Consider the following 18,226-nt stretch of genomic DNA (forward strand, 5'->3'; position numbering starts at 1 on the left):
GGTCTGCACCTGTCCTTGGTATGACCCATGTGCCCCCTTCCTAGAGAACCCAGTGGAATCTCCACTGACTTGGATATACCCCTTTTCTTTTACCTGTTTCCATCACCACTGTGCAGCACTTGGAGAAGTGCTAGTACTACTCTGGCAGTCAAGCACTCAAGGCTCCTCCTACACCACCTTTTTGTCTTCATACTTCCAACCTTTTCCGTCAGCAGACCTGTACAATTTTGCTAGGTAGATACAGATGGAAGCCTCAGATCTGCACTAGAAAATCTCAGTATTGTTTCAGAAGAGCTTCTACCCATTCACTTTACATGGAACCCTAACTGAGTGCAGGATCTCCGTCCTAGGTGATGCAGGATAAGTCTGTGTGAATCCAGTAAGTCTTGGGTTTTTAGGAGCACATCTCTTGGATATGCCTTCCCTCCAGAACATGTTTGGGATCAGGGTGGCATCTCCTTGGGGTAGGTGGGTGGGTGGAGCTTTCTCAGGAGCAATAGCTCTGCCCTTTTTACTGTGGAAACTCCTGTCCTAATCTTATGGGGCACCAGGAGAGGTACGAGAATTGTTTCTAAGGAGTCCCCTTTAGAAACAACTGGAGCTATACCCTGTGAGGTTTGGTGGGTGCCAAGTAGCTCAGAAACAGCAAACATCTTGCCATGCTTTCATAACCATAAGATTTTGGCCTGAGGCTGCTTGTCACAGTTGCAAGCTCTGCTGCTGGGAATATTCACTGAGGCCCAGAGGAAAGGGCCATTGAGAGGGGTAGAAGGATGGTCAGGGGGAGCAGGACTGGCTGAGTAATACTCGTGTGGCACCTACAGGAGGAGGCCCCTGTCTTGGCCTCTTGGCTGCATCGAGGGAACTTGTATGGGAGGTCACCACAGGGAGTCACAAGTGCTTTCTGATTTCATTTTTTATGTCTGTAGTTTCTTTTCAGCAGCTCCTTCAGCTGCTCTTCCAGCCTTTCAGTTTGTAGTGTTTGGGCCAGTTTTGTGCTCATGATAGGAGCGGGAGTAATGCATCCTGGCAGGGATGAGATGGCAGCTTCCATCTGGGTAGTTCCACTGGAGGCAGTCAGAACCGGTTTGGGAAAAGAGGCTGTTAAAACCACAACCTCCTCTCAGACAAGCTTTTATAATCTGCCACCAGCAAAATGCAGCCCTGGCCATTGCTGTCACCTCTGACAGGCTGAGCCCATCCCACAGGGACCTCCTGTAATGCTTTCACTAGACTGGCAGGGGAGTCCCTCGGCAGAGGGAACACACCCCTTCCCTACACTCTGTGTCACTCCAGCGAGCTGGCATTGCTGTGGAAGTTTTCCTCTGAGAAAGTGGTGATTTTGGGGCCAGATACTTGAAAAATGTTTTCAGCAACAGTAGCAGGGGTACTGCCCAGTATGTGGCCAATAGACTCAAAACCCACTCAAAATTGCTTTTGGATTGTATCCACTTTCGGTACATGGCTTGCCATATACTTAGGAATGATAAGCACATCCCACAGCCGGGACTCTGCCTGGGCCTTACACAAGCAGAACGGGGAACGGGACACACTTTTTGAATTGGCCATGGTGGTCATCCATGATTTTTCTGAGTACAACTAATAGGTGACTTAATTCTTTGCTTAATCTGTACTGTTTCCATAATGTAGCTGAGGAAGTTCAGTCTCCCAGCTGCCTGGCTATATTTGGGTTGTGAACTGCAGAACGATGATCAGCATGACATTGTCCCAGATATTCCCCTGTAATGTTTCCCTAGTGAGGGAAGTCTTGTTCAAACCTCTCTGCCTTCTCCTCCTTGTCCTCCAAGCACTGGGAGTACCAGATGCTCCACGCACCTACTCTGATGCTGTGTAATATCCCTCACTCCCTCCCTCATTCCCATGGAGTTCATTTCACAGAAACACAGAATATTCTGAGTTGGAAGGGTCTGACAATGATCAACAAGTCCAAGTTGTAACTGAATAGCCCATACAGGAATCCAGCCCAGGACCATGGTGTTATTAGCACCATGCTCTAACTTGTTGAGCTAATCTCAGGGTTGTATGGCAGAAGGATAGGGGGAAGTGATGCCTGGCTCTGAGACCTTTTAAAACTGCCTTACCCAAGCGTGGACACCGACACCCTAAAGGAGACACCGGTGGCCCCCTCCCCATGACATGGACACATGAACCAGCACAGTCCTTCCAACAGATCCACAACATTTATTCAATTGCTTTGAAGGTGCAGTAGCATAAGTGCGTGTCTCTACCTGCGGCCTGTGAGCTCCCCACCGCCGGCCTCGCCGCTAGTTGCAGTAGTTTTCCAGTTGGTAGAGGGAGCATGTGTTGTGGCAGCATTGCTCAACAATCCCTCGCTTCACTTTCTCAAACTCCTCCTGCTGGAAGGGCAGCTCTCCCACCTCACCATGCAAGGGACCGCTCACTGCCAGGGAAGAAAAAGAGAAGCTATGGGACATCACACAGCGTCAGGCCTGGCTGCTGAGACCTGAAGACACCCCCTTAGCAGACACCAGATTTTTAAGCTTGAGGAAGGGCATTGCAAACGTTTCCCCAGGTTGATGCTGCTTGGAGCACCTTCAGGCCCCTGTTTCCTCTTCCAAAATAATCCTATGGTGTTCAGAATGTGCCAAGATGAGTGGATATCAGAGTGTGAAGGACAAAGGGACACCAGGGCTTTATTGAGGAAGGTGTGTGGAGAAGAAGAAAAAGTCTGCATCCTCCCTGGGGTGAACAGCCAGCAAATAAGATGATAAAATGGGATGATCTGTTCTGCAGAGATGAGTTGTTTGGGACTGCAGCCCCCCTTAGGAGTGTCCACAGGATGGCAAGGACAGTCCAGTCCTGCGCCTGGGTGCATTTCCAAGTGGTTCCTGAACAGCCTGCTCCAGTCAGCTGCCTGGATATAGCCCCAAGTCAATGGTAAAAGCATTTTTGTGTGTTCCTATTCACAGCTGGGGGCAAGATTTTAGAAGCAATGATAAATTAGGGTATTTGGACAGAGATAAAACTCAACAGAATGTCTTATTTGCTGGTGGGAACTTGAAAATGTGTGTACAGATCCATTCAGGTTTTAGTTGCACAATGAAAAATATGGCAAATGGCAAATAAATCAGAGATTTTTTCCTGATTTTTTTCCTGAAGAAAAGAGGCCCTAACAACAAAGAGAAAATGCCTGGAAAGTGAGAATGAGATGTGGTTTCTAGGGCAATATGAAAGTACAGCACAAGATGCAAAATCCCTAAGCCCCCAAAGCGTGATGCAATGAACAAGGCACAAGAGTAACATGAAATCATTATGCTAGTGTGCTAGGAGGGAAATTTAGAGAAGATTTGGTTCAACATTAAGCAGAAAAGGAAATAGCTAGTCAATGTTTTGTGATTTACTTGTCTTCATCCTTCAAGCCAGCTGTGAGTAGACTGTGAACACAACCAGTTTGTGTGACAAAGAAGTGGTGGCTCAGGCAAAAGTCCTGGAAAAAGAGGTAGAAAGTCCTCAAATACTTGCAATCTGTTTAGCCTGATCAAATTCTCTGTACAGCAGGGCATTTGGCCAATGAAACCTCCAACCCCTTTGTGGTGGTCTTCAGAAATAAATAATCAGAGAATGAAGCAAATAATATCACAGCTGGCCACTCTAAAGAAATCATGGCAAACCCTCTGCTATGACATTACCTGGTTTCACCTTACAAAGACCTCTAAGACTATTTCACAGGATGGTTACATACACAGGAGCAGGAATTGGATACAAATGAAAACAGTATGTGATGGGAAGAAAAATGGTGGGAGAAAGGGATTGTAGTGAGGGGAGGTTAAGTAATGGTCCATTTTGAAATGAGAGGGGTGAAATGGATGTGTTTGGCAGGCTCTCTTCTGCATCTGTTCACAGTCTTCATCAGTAGCTTGGAAGACAGAATAAAGATCATGATTGCTGGGTTTACAGAGGAGCCAGAGCTGAGGAGCCACAGGTACCCATGTCCAGGAGAGACATCACCTTTGCATTACAGCTGGACCATTACAGGTCCTGGCCCTATCATCTAGATACAAACACCATGCTGAAGGGCAGACCTCTGACTGCCTCATCCCACCTGCATTGCTGTACAGACACCAAGTTCTCGAGCAGGGGCAGTGACCCAGCACTGCAGGGGATGCTGGCAGGGCTATCTTCTCCTGACTCCTGGCTTTTGCACTCATGAGTGGCTCAGGAATCCTAAGAAGGGGGAACTAAAGCAGCTCCACCAACATGTTTCCACCATGAAATAAAAGACGTGAAAAATGCCTCTTGAAGGGCAAGATTGGTACTGAAATTTACATTTAAAATTATAGAAATGTGGAAAAATGGGTTCAGTAAGCAACAGGAAAGACACTAAAGGCAGCCAGTGACACTGTGTTGCACATTCAGGACAAGGTTTGACTGTGATAGCAAACCTTCAAGGAGTGCTGATCCACCCAAGGGAGGGCCAAGACATCCCAGGGGGACAGCAGTCACTATCAGTGGAAAATGCAGTGCTACTCTGAAAAAGGCAAAGTGCCTGTGTAGACAGGAACAAGGTGTGAAACTTGAAATACTGTTCTTCCAGTCTAATCACTCTACGTGGCACTGTTGAAGCCTCAGCTGGGATCCAGTGTTCTTCTCCAGGCTCCACCCAGTAAGGATGTGGGCAAATGCAGAACAACTTGCATTGTTAGAGATCTAGAAAATGTTACCTAAGAAGGTAGTAGGGCTGTGTAGCTGAGGACAGGTAAAAACTAGACATGGGAGCACTATTCAAATATTTTGAAAAGCAGTCACAAAGAAGAAAGGATTCTTCCCCATGTCCACCTCACCATGTTCCATTGAGAAGACAAGAAATAATTTACAGCATGGGATGTTCAGGGTAGATATTGGGAAAAAACACTCAAGAGGAAGGTCAGGTAAGCTAGGGAACGGGCAGTTTCAGAAGGCAGAAGAAGCTTTCTCTCTGGAGGTTTTTATGAACGTACTAGGCAAGTATGGGTAAGGAATAGAATGGGGACAACTGATCCTGACTTGGGGCAGATGGAGGCTTCTTGAGTTCCTTCCACCTTTATTTTCTATGAATACTCCCAGGCCAGTGAAGTATGAATACTCCCATGCTGCACAAAGAAATAGATGAGTTTGAGCTTTCAGGCGCAATTCCTTTTGTCTCATAAATCCTCTTTCCCTGCCTGCCCTCTCATCTGCCTTTTTAACTTGAAGAGCTTTTCATTGGCAATATGATGCTGCTGGTATGCTAAAGGTATTCCTGGCATTCCCCATCAAGGACATTCCTGGTGTCACAGTCAAAGACAGGTGGTTGTTGCGTTTCACATCACATAACATAAAAATAATCACAGAACATGATTGCTCTCACAGTCAGCCTGACTTACCTAGAGGCTGCTCAACATCCCGTCGGGCTTTGGGGTAGTAGAAGAAACCCCGCTCTCCACACACCAGGTAGAGAGCCTCCACCAAGTGGGAGCCACAGAGGTGCTGGTTGGCAGCCCCGTGGCTGGTCCCAGGTCCGGAAAGAGCGAGAAGGGCCAGAAGAGGCAGCGATCGGATCCAGAGAGCCATGGTGAGCAGGGTGAGGCCTAGGGTTAAGAGCCAGAGGAGACACAGGAAGGTCTAGGAGGAAAAATAGGTTGTAATCAAGCTCCTTTGGCACGGAGGTGAGACCAAAGCAGGAGATGTACCTTCTAAAGATGCACTAGCTTTAGGGGGAAGGAGAGCTCTCTGCATCAGGCTTTACAAGTCACAGTAATGACTAATGATTATAACCATAAATCCATCTCCATCCATATGTTCACATCACTCTTCATCTTCCTGCTGTCTTGTCTCAAAAGGCCAAACTAGGCTGAAGAATCATTCCACCAAGCCCTATAGCATACATACCCAGGAGATGGAAGATCAGCAGACACTTTCAGAGGAAAAACCCTCTCTGCCACTCTGCAGAAGTGCCTGTAATTTATGATGATGGCCCAAAATCAGCACAATGTGCTCAAAGGCCTGACAAGACCTCATTTTCTTGGGCCAACAAGCCAGTTACATCAACTTAAAAAAACTAGCTCTGCTGAACAGGTGGAAGCTAAAAGGGAGGCAATCTGACTTACCCAAAGAGGCGGCAGCAAGAGGTGGAGAGACGTTTGCTCCGAGCGATGATGATCGGTAGTAATATCCTCATTCTTTGTTCCCGTATTTATACTCTTTATGTTAGCCCAAGTGACACAAGAGCTACCAGCCCCACCTCCTTGATGACGCTCTAGCCAAAATTTTTGCTACTTGTGCAAATTAATTTCTCTTTGCTTAACATCCACAGATCTTTATGCATGTTAAGACAGAAGCAACAGTTTGCAGTTTCCATCTCATTTAGTTCAACCTGTTTTCTCTTCCCTGAAGCTCTGTCCTGAGCCATCAGTGACCCTTTTAGCAGGAGATAATGGTGCTATTACAGCTGCAATGATTACTAATGACACTAATGCTGGCAATAGACACTGTTGGCATTGAGGCGGCTCAACATCTGTTTCTGAAATGTAAAATTAAAAGCAAACATGTTAATCTGTTTGATTTATATTACCTTGGAAAGTGTGCAGCAATGGGACCAAGTTATTGGTGAAATCATGCTACTGTCAGGTGTTAAAAGAAGAAAAACACATTATTGAGCTGATACTATTGGTGGTCTCATTCACTGGCCATGCGGTGCACAGCAAGAAACACGTGTCCACAGCTTGGACAGGGGGAGGAATGACATCTGCATTTTGCAGGAGACCTTGGATTATCCTTTTGGCTCAGCTCAGGGCCAGAGTTTGAGCATTTGAAATTGAATATGTGGAAAAAAAGTAAACCTTTCCACCTTCTCCACTGAAAGTCAGGTCCCCTCCTTCACCTGCCCTTTCAAATTTCTGTTTGGGATGAAGCAGAGCAAAGACTCAGTCTCTGTCATTTGCAGGTGAGCGCTCTGAGCATCTTAGCTCTTTTCTCTGGGGCTGTGCCCAAAATGGTATCTCTACCACCAAGGAGTATTTCTTGTAAAGCCCAGTGAAAAACAGGAAATATCTAATTAGTCCATTCTGGCTGGTAAATTTGCTTTTAATAGGAAATGGTGGTGTAGGAGTGGTCCACTGGCTTTTATGGGTCTGATTTTGGCTAGATCTAGCTCTTTCTCTTTTTTCACAACATTATCCAATTTTTGGGTACCTTTGTGCTCAGTTTTTCTGCCACAATACCAAGCTTGTACCGCTTTCTGCTTAAGGTATATTTTCTTTCGCTTTTCTTTTTTTTTTTTTTTTTTTTTTTTTTTTTTTTTTTTTTTTTTTTTTTTTTTTTTTTTTTTTTTTTTTTTTTTTTTTTTTTTTTTTTTTTTTTTTTTTTTTTTTTTTTTTTTTTTTTTTTTTTTTTTTTTTTTTTTTTTTTTTTTTTTTTTTTTTTTTTTTTTTTTTTTCTTCATGAGAAGGCCCATTTTAAATGCTGGGGATGAGATCACCTTCAAACTTCCTTTTGCTCCAAATTTTGAGACAAGTGCTCAGCACCACTGAGTAGGAGACGTTTTCATCTGTTTGAACTCTGTGGCTAGTTTAACTTAAAATAAGCCTGATTCTTCATACACAGCATAAATCAGAAGGAAGTTCACTGAAATCAGCACAATGCCTCGAGATTCGAATCAGACCTTTTGATTTCTTGAGTAGCCAAAGCAATTCCATCTGTCAACGTTTAGGAGGTAGGAAGTCCCATACACCCCTTTGAGTGTGAAGTATCATATGTTTGCTAAATGACTGTGATTGCAAAAAGGCTCGTGAGATGCACTAAATCTCTGATGAGCACTCAGGGAGGGGACCCATTTGCTCAAATGGATGCAAGACAAGGTTATCAGTTACATCCCCTGCCATGCAGGTCTTTCAGCCTCCTGCTAATAAATCCAAGTTGTGATGCCCAACTACAGTTAATAGCACTTCTGCACAATGTGTAACACTATCTCTGTCTCTCTTCCCCTCAAAAAAAGATACTGGATGTACTTGAACGACCTAGTGGTATATCCATGAAGAGGGGTTCAGGTTTCAGCAAGATATAAGTTCAGAGAATTCATTTGGACCTTCTTTCTACTGGGAAAAGATGGGGACTTAGCAGTTACAAAGGATAAAAGCTGGCATTTTACCCCACTTGAAGTAGTCAAAGCCAGGAGCAGAAGTGTTGTGTGACTCATGCTTTCTCCAGAGCAGGGACTCTGCAGCTGGCATCTCGCACAAAGAGGACAATTTGAAGAATTACCCTACAGATCCCCTTGGCGATCATTTTCCTGCAGTCATCACACTGCATGAGGCCTGGTGGACTTCAGTCCCGGAGCAGAGTGTTTCCCAGGTTAACCACACGCTGAGATTTGCCATTTAGGGTTTTCCTTCTTGCACTTTTGAATGTTACCTGAGCTCACCTGAAAGCGCGTCTTATTGGCAGAGGGACTTTGAAAGGAGGCTCCTCTATTCACTATTGTCTCCCTTCTACGCAGCTTCCCTGCTGGGCTCTTCCCTTTTCTTGAGGCTTACACCACTGAGGTAGCAAAAAAAGCTGTCTTATTTTGTTTTGGAAGTGCCATGCTATCAGTCTGTTACTTCTCTTACTCTTGGTTAACCAAATCCTGGAGTTAGCTTCAAAAAGCTCATGGCATTTCTGCAGCGTGCCGCAGCAGGGGAAGGGCTGACTGTACCCCAGCGTTGAGGAATTCCTCTTGTATCCTTGTAGTTTGGGTACAGAAATAAGCCAGAAGATTTATTGCAAGGAAAAAAGATATCATGCTGGCTCAATCTTCAGCACAGGCCAAATTTTTTTTGCAAAAGTTTCCTACTTCGATTTTTTTTTCCTCTTCCAAAATATGATCACTTTGATTATTTATTGGAAAATGTATTTTCTTACCATAAATGGTCCTTTGGAATAAGAAAAATGCTAGCAGTGATATAAATGGATATAAAACGGATATAAACTGTGGAAAGTTTTGTCTTAGAAAGAAAGCTCCCATGTCAGCAGTGAATTGAGAGAGGGGGCCAACAGGGGAGACCATTTCTAGATGGAAAAGCTTTTTCTACTGAAAAATCTCAGCTTACTCTTTCCATGCTGGGTTTCCCCATGATTTTCATGTGATTAGGCAATGATGAGCCGAGCACTCACCCATTGTTTCAGCTATGCATGCCTCCTGAGACCTCCCCAGATCCTCAGGTCCACATTGGGCTCATTTGGCTGAAGGGTGAGAGCAGCTTGGTGGGAGCGGGTTGCTCCTGCCCTTCATGCTAAACCACCTCCAAACGTGACTCAAAGCCACCTCCTTCCCCCACATACCCCCAACCCTGAGCAGTTGCATCAGTGGGAACAAGATTTAGGCAATCCCCAGTGTCATGTAATCAAGTTTTACAGTCTGCTGGGAGCACAATAAAATCTTTACTACTGTAGATGTCTCTCATTTTCAAACCCTAGTTCACATTTACAAGTTTATGTATGTTTCAGTGACAGCAAAGGTCAGGAGGCAACCGAGTTCTCAAAGAGCACCGAGGGACCCCAAAATGCCACCCACATCTCCATTGCTGCTCTGATGCTCAGCAGCCGTTACCAGGACTGTTCTTCCCATGGCTACATATGTGTTGCCCTAAAAGGGTAGCAGAGAGCCACACAGCAATGACTGCATGGCTTCTCTTCCCTGAAGGGTGAATTCAGTGGATTGTGAAGCAAACAGCCCCATTTCACAGCCTGTGCTGTGCCATCAGCCTGCCAAATCATGGCCCCAAGTCACTCTGAGGGATTTGCATTCCCAAGAGCAGCTCTTGGGGGTGGCCAGTGCCTGGGCTGGGCATCTCAGTATGGCCACTGGTAGCCGGTGGGGATGTGTAGTTGGGACAGTGCACTCAAGCACATGGGCCATTTTAGCTACAGCTTTTAACTCAGCACAGGGAAAAGGAACAGCACTTGTGCCCTCCAGGCTTTGCTCCCCTCCCTATGCAGGATGCAGCCATGGTGGGGAGAGGTGGTTTCCAGCTGCTCTGCTCCCATCAGTGTGTCCAAGCACATGTGCAGCAGCAGAATGCAACCACCCCATCAAGGACACTGGTGTGAGGGAAACGTGGTGCCGCTGAAGAGGGTGATTAATCCTGGGAATACTTGCAACCAAATCCTGCAATGCCTGCAAAATTATGCGGCAGTGGAGGCAGCTGATGTGGCCTCAGGGGGAAGAGGGGGCTGCTATAGCAAAGGGTGAGGCTTTGGCTTATCTGGAGTCACACAATGAGAGATGCCCTTGCTTCAAACAGGGCATTGTGCAAGCAGACAAGGGGGACACTCACTGGGATACAAGTAATCTCTGCTGCTTCTATAAACTAATCTGGGTGGATGCCTGGGTGCAGGGCATGTGAGCTGTCCCCATTGCCCCATCAGCCATCAGGGTCAAGGGAGATGCTCCTGCCAGATTGGATTTCACAATTTACCAGGCTCTTCCAGGACGGGGACATTATCCCACTGCTTAGAGAATAAGGATGGATTCATAAAACAGAGGATGTATCCCAAAGCCCAGAGTTAGCAACCAGGTCTGACCCATCAGTTTCCATCACCTTTGGATTACCTGTGAAGTACAGAGAGGGTTGTGAGTACAGTCCCACCTCTGGAGATGCAGCTCACTGGTAGAAGACAATCCAAGGAGCAATTCCAAAGCACCCATAGCTCTCATCAGAGAGCAAAGGAGATTCCCAGGTGTGCTGCAGATCCAAGAACAACCCCCATGGACTCAAACCCTCTGGCCACCCCTCCTAAGCACATCAAGCCTCTTGTCAGGGAAATTATGACCCTTGGCAAGCCCAGCTCACCAGAGACCACAGAACTTGCAAATTAGTTTGCAAATTAATTTGGCTGCATCTTGCTCAAGCCCCTCTGGCCTCTGCAGGCTCAAACCACTACACAAGTACAGCTACCCAAGCAAACTAGGCCAAATTTAATGAACTCTAAAGTAAAGCTCCCCAAATCTTTCCTTGGACAAGCATATGCAAGGTTATAAATAGAGATGGAAAAAACAGCTAAGCTCCTTTTAACCCCATGAAAATATTACTGGACACATATTTTCTGAGAAGGTAAAGAAGAAAATAGCACCTAAGAGCTGTTAATAGTTCCTAGACACAGCTATTAGCAGACACAGCAGAACAAATTAGTTTGTTTATCAATGAGGAGAAGATGAAAACGGTGGCTATTAATGACCCAAAAGTAATCCTTGGCATAGATGGAGAAACATTAGAAGAGGTGATGACACCCTGCTAGAGGACAAGTACTGAGCAACAAAAGTAACAAATAACTTCCACAGAGTGGAGGAGCACTGGAAAAGTAGTCTGATCAGCATCAATCTAAAAATACACATTTTCAACACTGATACCACGCCTGTCCTTTGTATCATCAAGTCCACAGGTACAACCAGAGAGGATCTTGACCCAGTCCTCAAGAAACAGCCATGAGAGAGGCCGCTGAGTACATCAGGGAGTTTTGTCCAGTGTCCACAATTGTAGGCACTAAAGTCTCATGGTGCCACTGCCATGGCTTCCATGCAGGTGACATCACAGGTACACCTCAACCCTGGAAAGCATTTGGTAAAACAGAGGAAAGGATGACCTGGTCCTTGGCCACAATGCTGGAAAGCATGGGCAGGCCACCAGAGACCCGAGGGTCATAGCAGAAAGTGATGGGTGCTATAACTGGGTGCTATGAGCAGCTGAGGTGGCAAGCAGAAAAGGAGAGAAAGGCCAGGAAAAAAAAAAAAAAAAAAAAAAAGAAGGAATGGTTGGCTCAGACTGTAATTGTCCCTGCTTTAAAGTGGTCTCATGGATTGAAAATGATTTGTTATGTCCCATACTTCTGCCTTTTTTTCCCTGCTCACCTCTGCAGCTGGACATATGCCACAGTTTCCCTAGCGATAAAATTCAGGCTGCAAATGATACTGTAGGAGGACAGTGAGGAGCAACATAGTCATTCTCACACCGCACTTTCTGCTGAGTTTAAATGTGAAGCTTTGAGACCCCATTTCCTAAAAGAAACTTTACTTTTAAAACCCCTGTTCTGCTATTAGGGTGCTCTTGTAGATTTTGGCTAGGGCTGCCCTGATGCTGCTGTCCTGAAGCCCCCCTTTTCTCCAGGACATCTGGAGGTGCTGCTTGCTCTTTTAACACTTCAGATTCCTCCAGATGGACTGGGACCTAAGATAGGATGTGTGATTTGTTTTCCACCTTTCCCCTCACTCCCACAGTGTCAGTCATGTGGGAGTTGGTGTTTCACCGACCAGCACAGCTCTGTGCCAAATGATCTTTCCTAGCATGGGAGTGAATAAAACCCAACCCACTACTGGTTGCTCCCAAGCATTCCTCTTCCTGGCATTATAGTCAGCTGCACTGGTCATTCCTCACTCCTGGGATTCTCCGCTGGGGCCAAGAGGTACCAAGGCCTTGCAGAAGGGCTGCCCCCTTTCCTGGTTGTAGTTGGTCAGACCCCACTGGAGGGTGGTCTGGTCTATCCTGCCAAGGCATGGGGACTCCCAGATCTGATATCATTAATTATCTCTGGGTAAGTGGATTGTTTTGAGCACTTAAAGCTACTTTAAGGATTTGGATGCACATCGGTAACTAGTCCATAGGCTTTCCTATGGGTTCCTAGACAAGGAGGTGTAAATCCTACTGATAAGGCTTGTTAGTGATAGGAGGCTGGGGAGGGGAAGGAGGGGGGGTGTTTGGAGCCAGGCACAGCGATCTCCAGGGGCCGGGAGGGTTAAGCCCACCACTGCAGCCCCCTCCTGCTGCCAGGGGAGCCCCTGGCCGGGGGGAGGCACTGGGGTGCTGCGGGCAGTCGGGGTCAGGCTGATTTACAGCAGCAGAGGAACCGGGGCTGTTAATTCAAAGTTGCCGCTTATCGGTGTTTAGAAAGCAAGCTCCGATCTGTTGGTTAGCGATTTGCCCTTTGCTGTAAATAGAGGGGCCCCGTGCTTTACTTGACATTTTTTGTCCTTATTATCTTGTCCCAGCCTCTGAGGGAGGTGGGAGAGTTATTTAAGGCTGACCTTAGTGGAAGGAAAATGAACAACTCCCTTACCCCACCCTGTTTTTCTCTGGTAGTCCTGGGTAACAACTGTTGCATTGAAGTATCTGTTCAAGATACTTAATCTTCCACCATCCCTAAAAATATTTTGTAGATCAATTCACCCTGCTGTGCCCAGAGAAAATAATCACAAAGAGATGAAGTAGAACTAATGTCAGGAGTAAAAAAAAAAAATGGGTCCTGCATCATTATCCCTCCAAGGAGGGCCTTGAACCCATCAGGCACTGGAGTTCATCACTTAGCTTGTCCACTGCTGTAATTCAGGTCTAATTCAAATCTATGTATTATGACTTTGAAAAGCAGTTGCTTCATCCCAAGTAAATCTCTGAACATCCCATGTTCACAGAAACACGTGACAGTGGCTCGTTGGAGCTGGAGAGTTCTGTGGATTTGGGGAAATTTAAATTGAGATCCAAACCCTCTGCAGCTCTGGTGTAGAGCATTTGGGGGATGCACAAGGAATCTGTGAGGGTCCCATCCCTGGGATGTGCATGGGTTTTGGGATGTTTGCTGTGCAGAAGGCAATAAGTGCATGTGCTACAGCTGCTCCTGAGTGATACACACCTTATACAAGATGTTCAGAGTGAGAGAACTGGTTAACAGAAACACAAAGAATCCTTCATTCATTTGGAGCACAGGACTTGTTAGACTCAAAAATATCTAATCTCCAAATTCTTGTTTTATTGACCTGCCACCACCAGCCCTATCAGATGCACAATGTGAGTGCTACAAGGCTACAGTAGCACCTCTGGGGTGGAGACACCTAGGGTTTTTAATCCCCTTACCTAATCTTTGCAACCTCTCTGTTCAGTTAAAAACAACAACAAAACCAGAACAAAACAAAACAAAAATCACAAAAAGAAAAACAAACAAAAAAACAAACTCCTGATCAGTTTTCAAGACATTTCAGATACTTTCTGCTTTCAGCAGTGCCAGAAAAATGTCAAAAGATCATCTCTCCTCCTAGAAAATCTAGCATTTTTCCAAACATTGTAATGAACAAGTGTTGGAAAACTGAAAACAAATTCCTTGCAGTGGAAAGTGCAGTACCCTTTCTGGTCCCTGGGGAAAAAAACAAGTCTGATTTGAGCTGGATTAGCAGTACGAGTGACAGCTCAGGTCAGACGCAGCCTTATCCGAATCAATTCCCCTCTCCGGGGAGGCGGTGCGTGTGTGTGCACATACCTGCAGCTATAGGATTTGTAAATAATTGAGTTCTTCTGATCCGTACCACCATAGCACAAGAAGAAAGATTTGGTCCTGAGGGGGCTGACAGAGGTTCAAGCCCCAGATCTGCCACTTAGACACTTCTTCCCAAAGCTGCTTAGGCATGTAATTACTTTTCCGGCTCTGTGCCTGGTCTGAGTCTCTGGTTCTCTACCTCCTTTTATCTGTCAGCTTTTTACAGGGACAAGAGCCCTCTTCTACCTCCGAAGCATGTCATGAAGATGAATTCATTACAGCTGTAACACTTTAATGAGCACTGTGAAGATACAGGGTATCCTCACAAGTCCTAAATTAGGAAACTCCCTCTCAGAGTGTGCTGGGGTGCCCGGGTGCATAGGTCAGATCTGTGCTGGCAATACATTAATCCACCTCTGTCCATGATTCTGGAATGAATTTTAACCAGAGGAAGAATATGGCTTCCATGTAAAAACCAAGCTTGCAGACTGGAATTAGTTTCCTTAAACATAACTCTGGAGTGGGACACAAGGCATACACCAGCACCCCTGTTTGGCTGGAGCCACTGGAACTGAATAGGAATAGTGAGAAATGCTGGGAGAGAATGCACGTAGTGAAGGCAGGTCCCCTGGAGTTTTACTGTTTAAGAGAGACCTCCCAACTACTGTTTCATGCATAATTGTGCAATTGGTAATATCCTGCCAAAGAAAGGCTTAGATCATCTCATCTGCAAAGACGGGAGCATTTTCCACCTCCAAGTAAACATTTTGCATGAGTACAAGTTGAAGATCTGCATCATAACATGCCCCAAGCTGGATTTTGCACACTGCCTGTAGGCAAGGCAGCTGACTCGAATCTGGACTGCAGAAGGATGCAAGAGCCAAACTCAGGATGCTAGACCAGAAATATATCTTTTTATTCTTAATATCATGTCAGCAGCAGCACAATTCCAAAATGAAAAATAATTCTGTTTCATATTTTTTTACACAGAGAGACAGACAGATATCCACCCACAGCAGCAGCAGCAACAACAGCGAGACCGCTCAGCGAGGCACTGAGACACACACATACCAGAGAGCACAGCGGGGCCTGGCTCCGAGGAAGCCTTTTTTTCCTTTCTTCCTCCCTTGCCAGCCCATGCTTCATTTGTGGGAGGGTTCAACTCGGGCTGACCCATCACCTTGGCTTTCCCCAGTCACTTTTTGTGCAGCTTACAGTCATGTTTGGTGAGTTCTGGGGAAATGGCATGAAGGTTTCAATGACCCGCCCAAAGGACATGAGCTCGTGCTTAACTCTAAGCAGGCACATAGTCCTACAAATCTGCTCCACTGTCAGGAAAAGGGAATTCGTAACATCTTTTGGTGAAGAGGGTGACTGAGTAGATCTTCCAAGTCTTTTTCTCTGACTGATCTAAAGGCCAGGCTGGATGGAGCTCTGAGCAACCTGATCTAGTGAAAAATGTCCCTGCCCATGGCAGAGGGGTTGGAACTGAATGATCTTTAGGGTCCTTTCCAACCCAAACCATTCCATGATTCTATGATCTTGTTCAAGGCAAGTTTACAAATCTAACCAGCCTTGTGCACAATACTTAAGGGATACCTTAAGACAAAATTGAAAGCATGGGAAAAATCCAAGACAACTCAGGAAAAAGCCTCAAAACAGGAATACTGGAGGGTTACAGGAAATCCCAACAATATCAGAGATTACAGCAAGGGCTGTGGGCGCCTCTCCAGCCCACAGGAAGCTGATGGGTGATAGAGACCAAATGTTCTCTGATATGGGAAAGTGGATGAAAAGAGACTCAAGGATACACCGCCTCTAATAGTGGGACTGCTATGGGAAGCAGCAATAATCTGTACCAAGGCAACATCACAAAATCAGCTGCTTCAACGGGAAAATTGTGTTTTAAAAGAGTCTATCAAGTGACTTGAAATAAGTTTGTCTTTAGAAAAGGAATACCATCTAGTGGCCCAAAAAGGCAATAAGGACATGCAATGGCAATTAAAGAATCAGACGAATTTAGAAAAAGAGAAAGAAAAACTACAGAAGTAAAGAGAGAGATTAACATATATAGTACAGTGATTTGCCCTGGAGCAAGGGAGAGCTCAAAAGGGACCTGATCATAGCAAAATGCAAGTCTAAAATTAGGCACTTGCAAGAGCAGATTGGGATGCAAAAATTAAAAATAACTGCTGGAGTTGCTGAAAGTAGTGGAGAGAACTGGATCAGGAGTTGTCACAGGAATATGACTTCATGGATGATACTGGCAAATGGGAAAAGAAAGAAAAGTTGAGACTAGTACATATCTCACAAAGACTACAAATGCTGTACTGGGGTTGATGGGTAAAGCAGATAGAACTGCTGTAGCTGATAAAAGTGACCCCAAGGTAAGTAAGCTGCAGATATGAAGGCACTGAAAGAAAGCACAGCAGTAGAGAAACTGCTTCATATTTGGAATTATGAGGGGATTAGAGATAAATTGACTGGAGTGTGTGCTCTGCTACCTTTAATCCATTGTACGACAGGCACCTCCTTGTTAAAAATTTAATTTTGCCATGATGGGCATTTAATCAAATTCTCCAGCAGAATGGTAAGACAAGGACACAACTGGCAGCATTACTACCAGTCCATAAGCTTGAAGAAGATGGAGAATCTTTAATAAACCGATAGGGAGCTGCTTGAATGTCAGCAGGGCCTGATAACTGTGTACCAACCACCCACTCCCAGTGGAGCGCAGGTATCTCCATTGTCCCTGGCAGCCCTGAGGCTGAGTCAGGCTCCTTGGACAGCAGATGAATTAGGAGAGCTAGTGGCACAAACACACCCCCATGATTCACACTATGCTCCCATATGGCAAAATGCAGGGGAAGAAGCAATTTACAGAGTTGCTTTCACATTAGGAGACAAACAATACACTTTTACTTGCATCCCACAGGGCCGAGCACCTGCCCTGCTGCACATGCTTGTGTTAGTAAGTGTTTGACTGATGTATGTGGGGGACAAAAAAAAGAAATTGCCTTGTGTGATGGTACTCGGGGAACTGCAGCTACGGAAGAAGAGGTACAAGAGAGAAGTTGCTGAGTTTTAAAATTAGTAGACCAAATAGGATTTTAAGTCAATTTGAATATGGCACAATTAAATCAACCCCAAGTTAAATGCTTGGCTACTGGAACTGGTGAAACAAGAAGACAGATAAATGCTAGAAAGGTTAAGCTTTCTGTGATATAAAGATTCCCACTAATCAATCCCAACACTGAAGAGTGCTGGGAGGATTTAATTTCTTATGGCAGCATATCTATAACTGTGCTAGTATCTTATGGCAGCATATCCATCTTTGCTAGTAGCAGCAGAGCATTAGAGAAATGACAGAAAAAGAATCAGGAAGGGAGCTGGAGCAAAGATGAAGACAGTGCTTTATCTGACGTGAAAGAAGCAGCTTGAAAAGCTTCTGTTCTAAAATTCCCAGTCAAAGGGAAATTATTCATAATAAGAACTTCAACATGAGCTGATGCTGTGGAAGCAGTGCTCTTACAGAGAAATAGTGAAAGAAAATGGATACCAGTAGCATACGAGTCTTCTCCTCTCCAGTGGCTGGATCAAAATTTCCCTGGCCATGAGGAAACTTGGTTAGAGGCAGTAGGGACTATGGTGGAGTTTGAGGCTTTGCCCCTCAGTAGTGAAGTTGTACCCCAGTCTACTCATACTCTGCTTTTAAGCATGGAGAGAATAAATGGATATCAATGTGGACACCCTTTTAAAGGAAACCACAAATAAACCAAAAGGTATCGCACATTCATAGGAGTGCTACGTTTGAACAAAGTGGAAGAATAATCCAAGATAGCGCTGTCAGTGGAATGAGGGAACAAATAGTGGGGAAAGTAGAAAAAGGATCATGACAAGGAGCTTACAGGCTGTCAGTAGAAGACAAACCTTTCTACACAGTATCTCTCTA

The 18,226-nt window shown here is 45.3% G+C and overlaps 1 protein-coding gene across 2 annotated transcripts; it reads right to left on the reverse strand.

Moving 5' to 3' along the window:
- Window positions 1-2,230: 2,230 nt before the first annotated feature.
- INS (insulin) lies at window positions 2,231-11,497 on the reverse strand. 2 transcript variants are annotated; one of them, XM_027888802.1, is made up of 3 exons: window positions 11,387-11,497; window positions 5,385-5,622; window positions 2,231-2,422 (listed from the first exon to the last, which is right to left on the reverse strand). In XM_027888802.1, the coding sequence occupies exons 1-3, from the start codon at window positions 11,405-11,407 to the stop codon at window positions 2,286-2,288; spliced, it is 396 nt and encodes a 131-aa protein (XP_027744603.1). In that variant the 5' UTR covers window positions 11,408-11,497; the 3' UTR covers window positions 2,231-2,285. The 2 variants fall into 2 exon arrangements, with proteins under 2 accessions (XP_027744603.1, XP_027744602.1); XM_027888801.1 differs by lacking the exon at window positions 11,387-11,497 and adding an exon at window positions 10,589-10,702.
- Between the last annotated feature and the right edge of the window lie 6,729 nt (window positions 11,498-18,226).

The sequence above is a fragment of the Empidonax traillii genome, unplaced genomic scaffold (assembly GCF_003031625.1).
Source record: "Empidonax traillii isolate 1590-97213 ecotype Southwest subspecies unplaced genomic scaffold, ASM303162v1 scaffold245:size1430315, whole genome shotgun sequence".
Lineage (NCBI taxonomy): Eukaryota > Metazoa > Chordata > Aves > Passeriformes > Tyrannidae > Empidonax > Empidonax traillii.

What these genes read in the sequence shown, in the direction of transcription:
- INS (XM_027888801.1), bottom strand. Translation starts at nt 10,693, where the DNA reads ATGAGAGCTATGGGTGCTTTGGAATTGCTCCTTGGATTGTCTTCTACC. An exon ending in ACCCTCTCTGTACTTCACAG is followed by an intron (nt 5,623 to 10,588) that starts GTAATCCAAAGG and finishes TTTTCCTCCTAG; the next exon opens with ACCTTCCTGTGTCTCCTCTG. An exon ending in GGATGTTGAGCAGCCTCTAG is followed by an intron (nt 2,423 to 5,384) that starts GTAAGTCAGGCT and finishes CTTCCCTGGCAG; the next exon opens with TGAGCGGTCCCTTGCATGGT.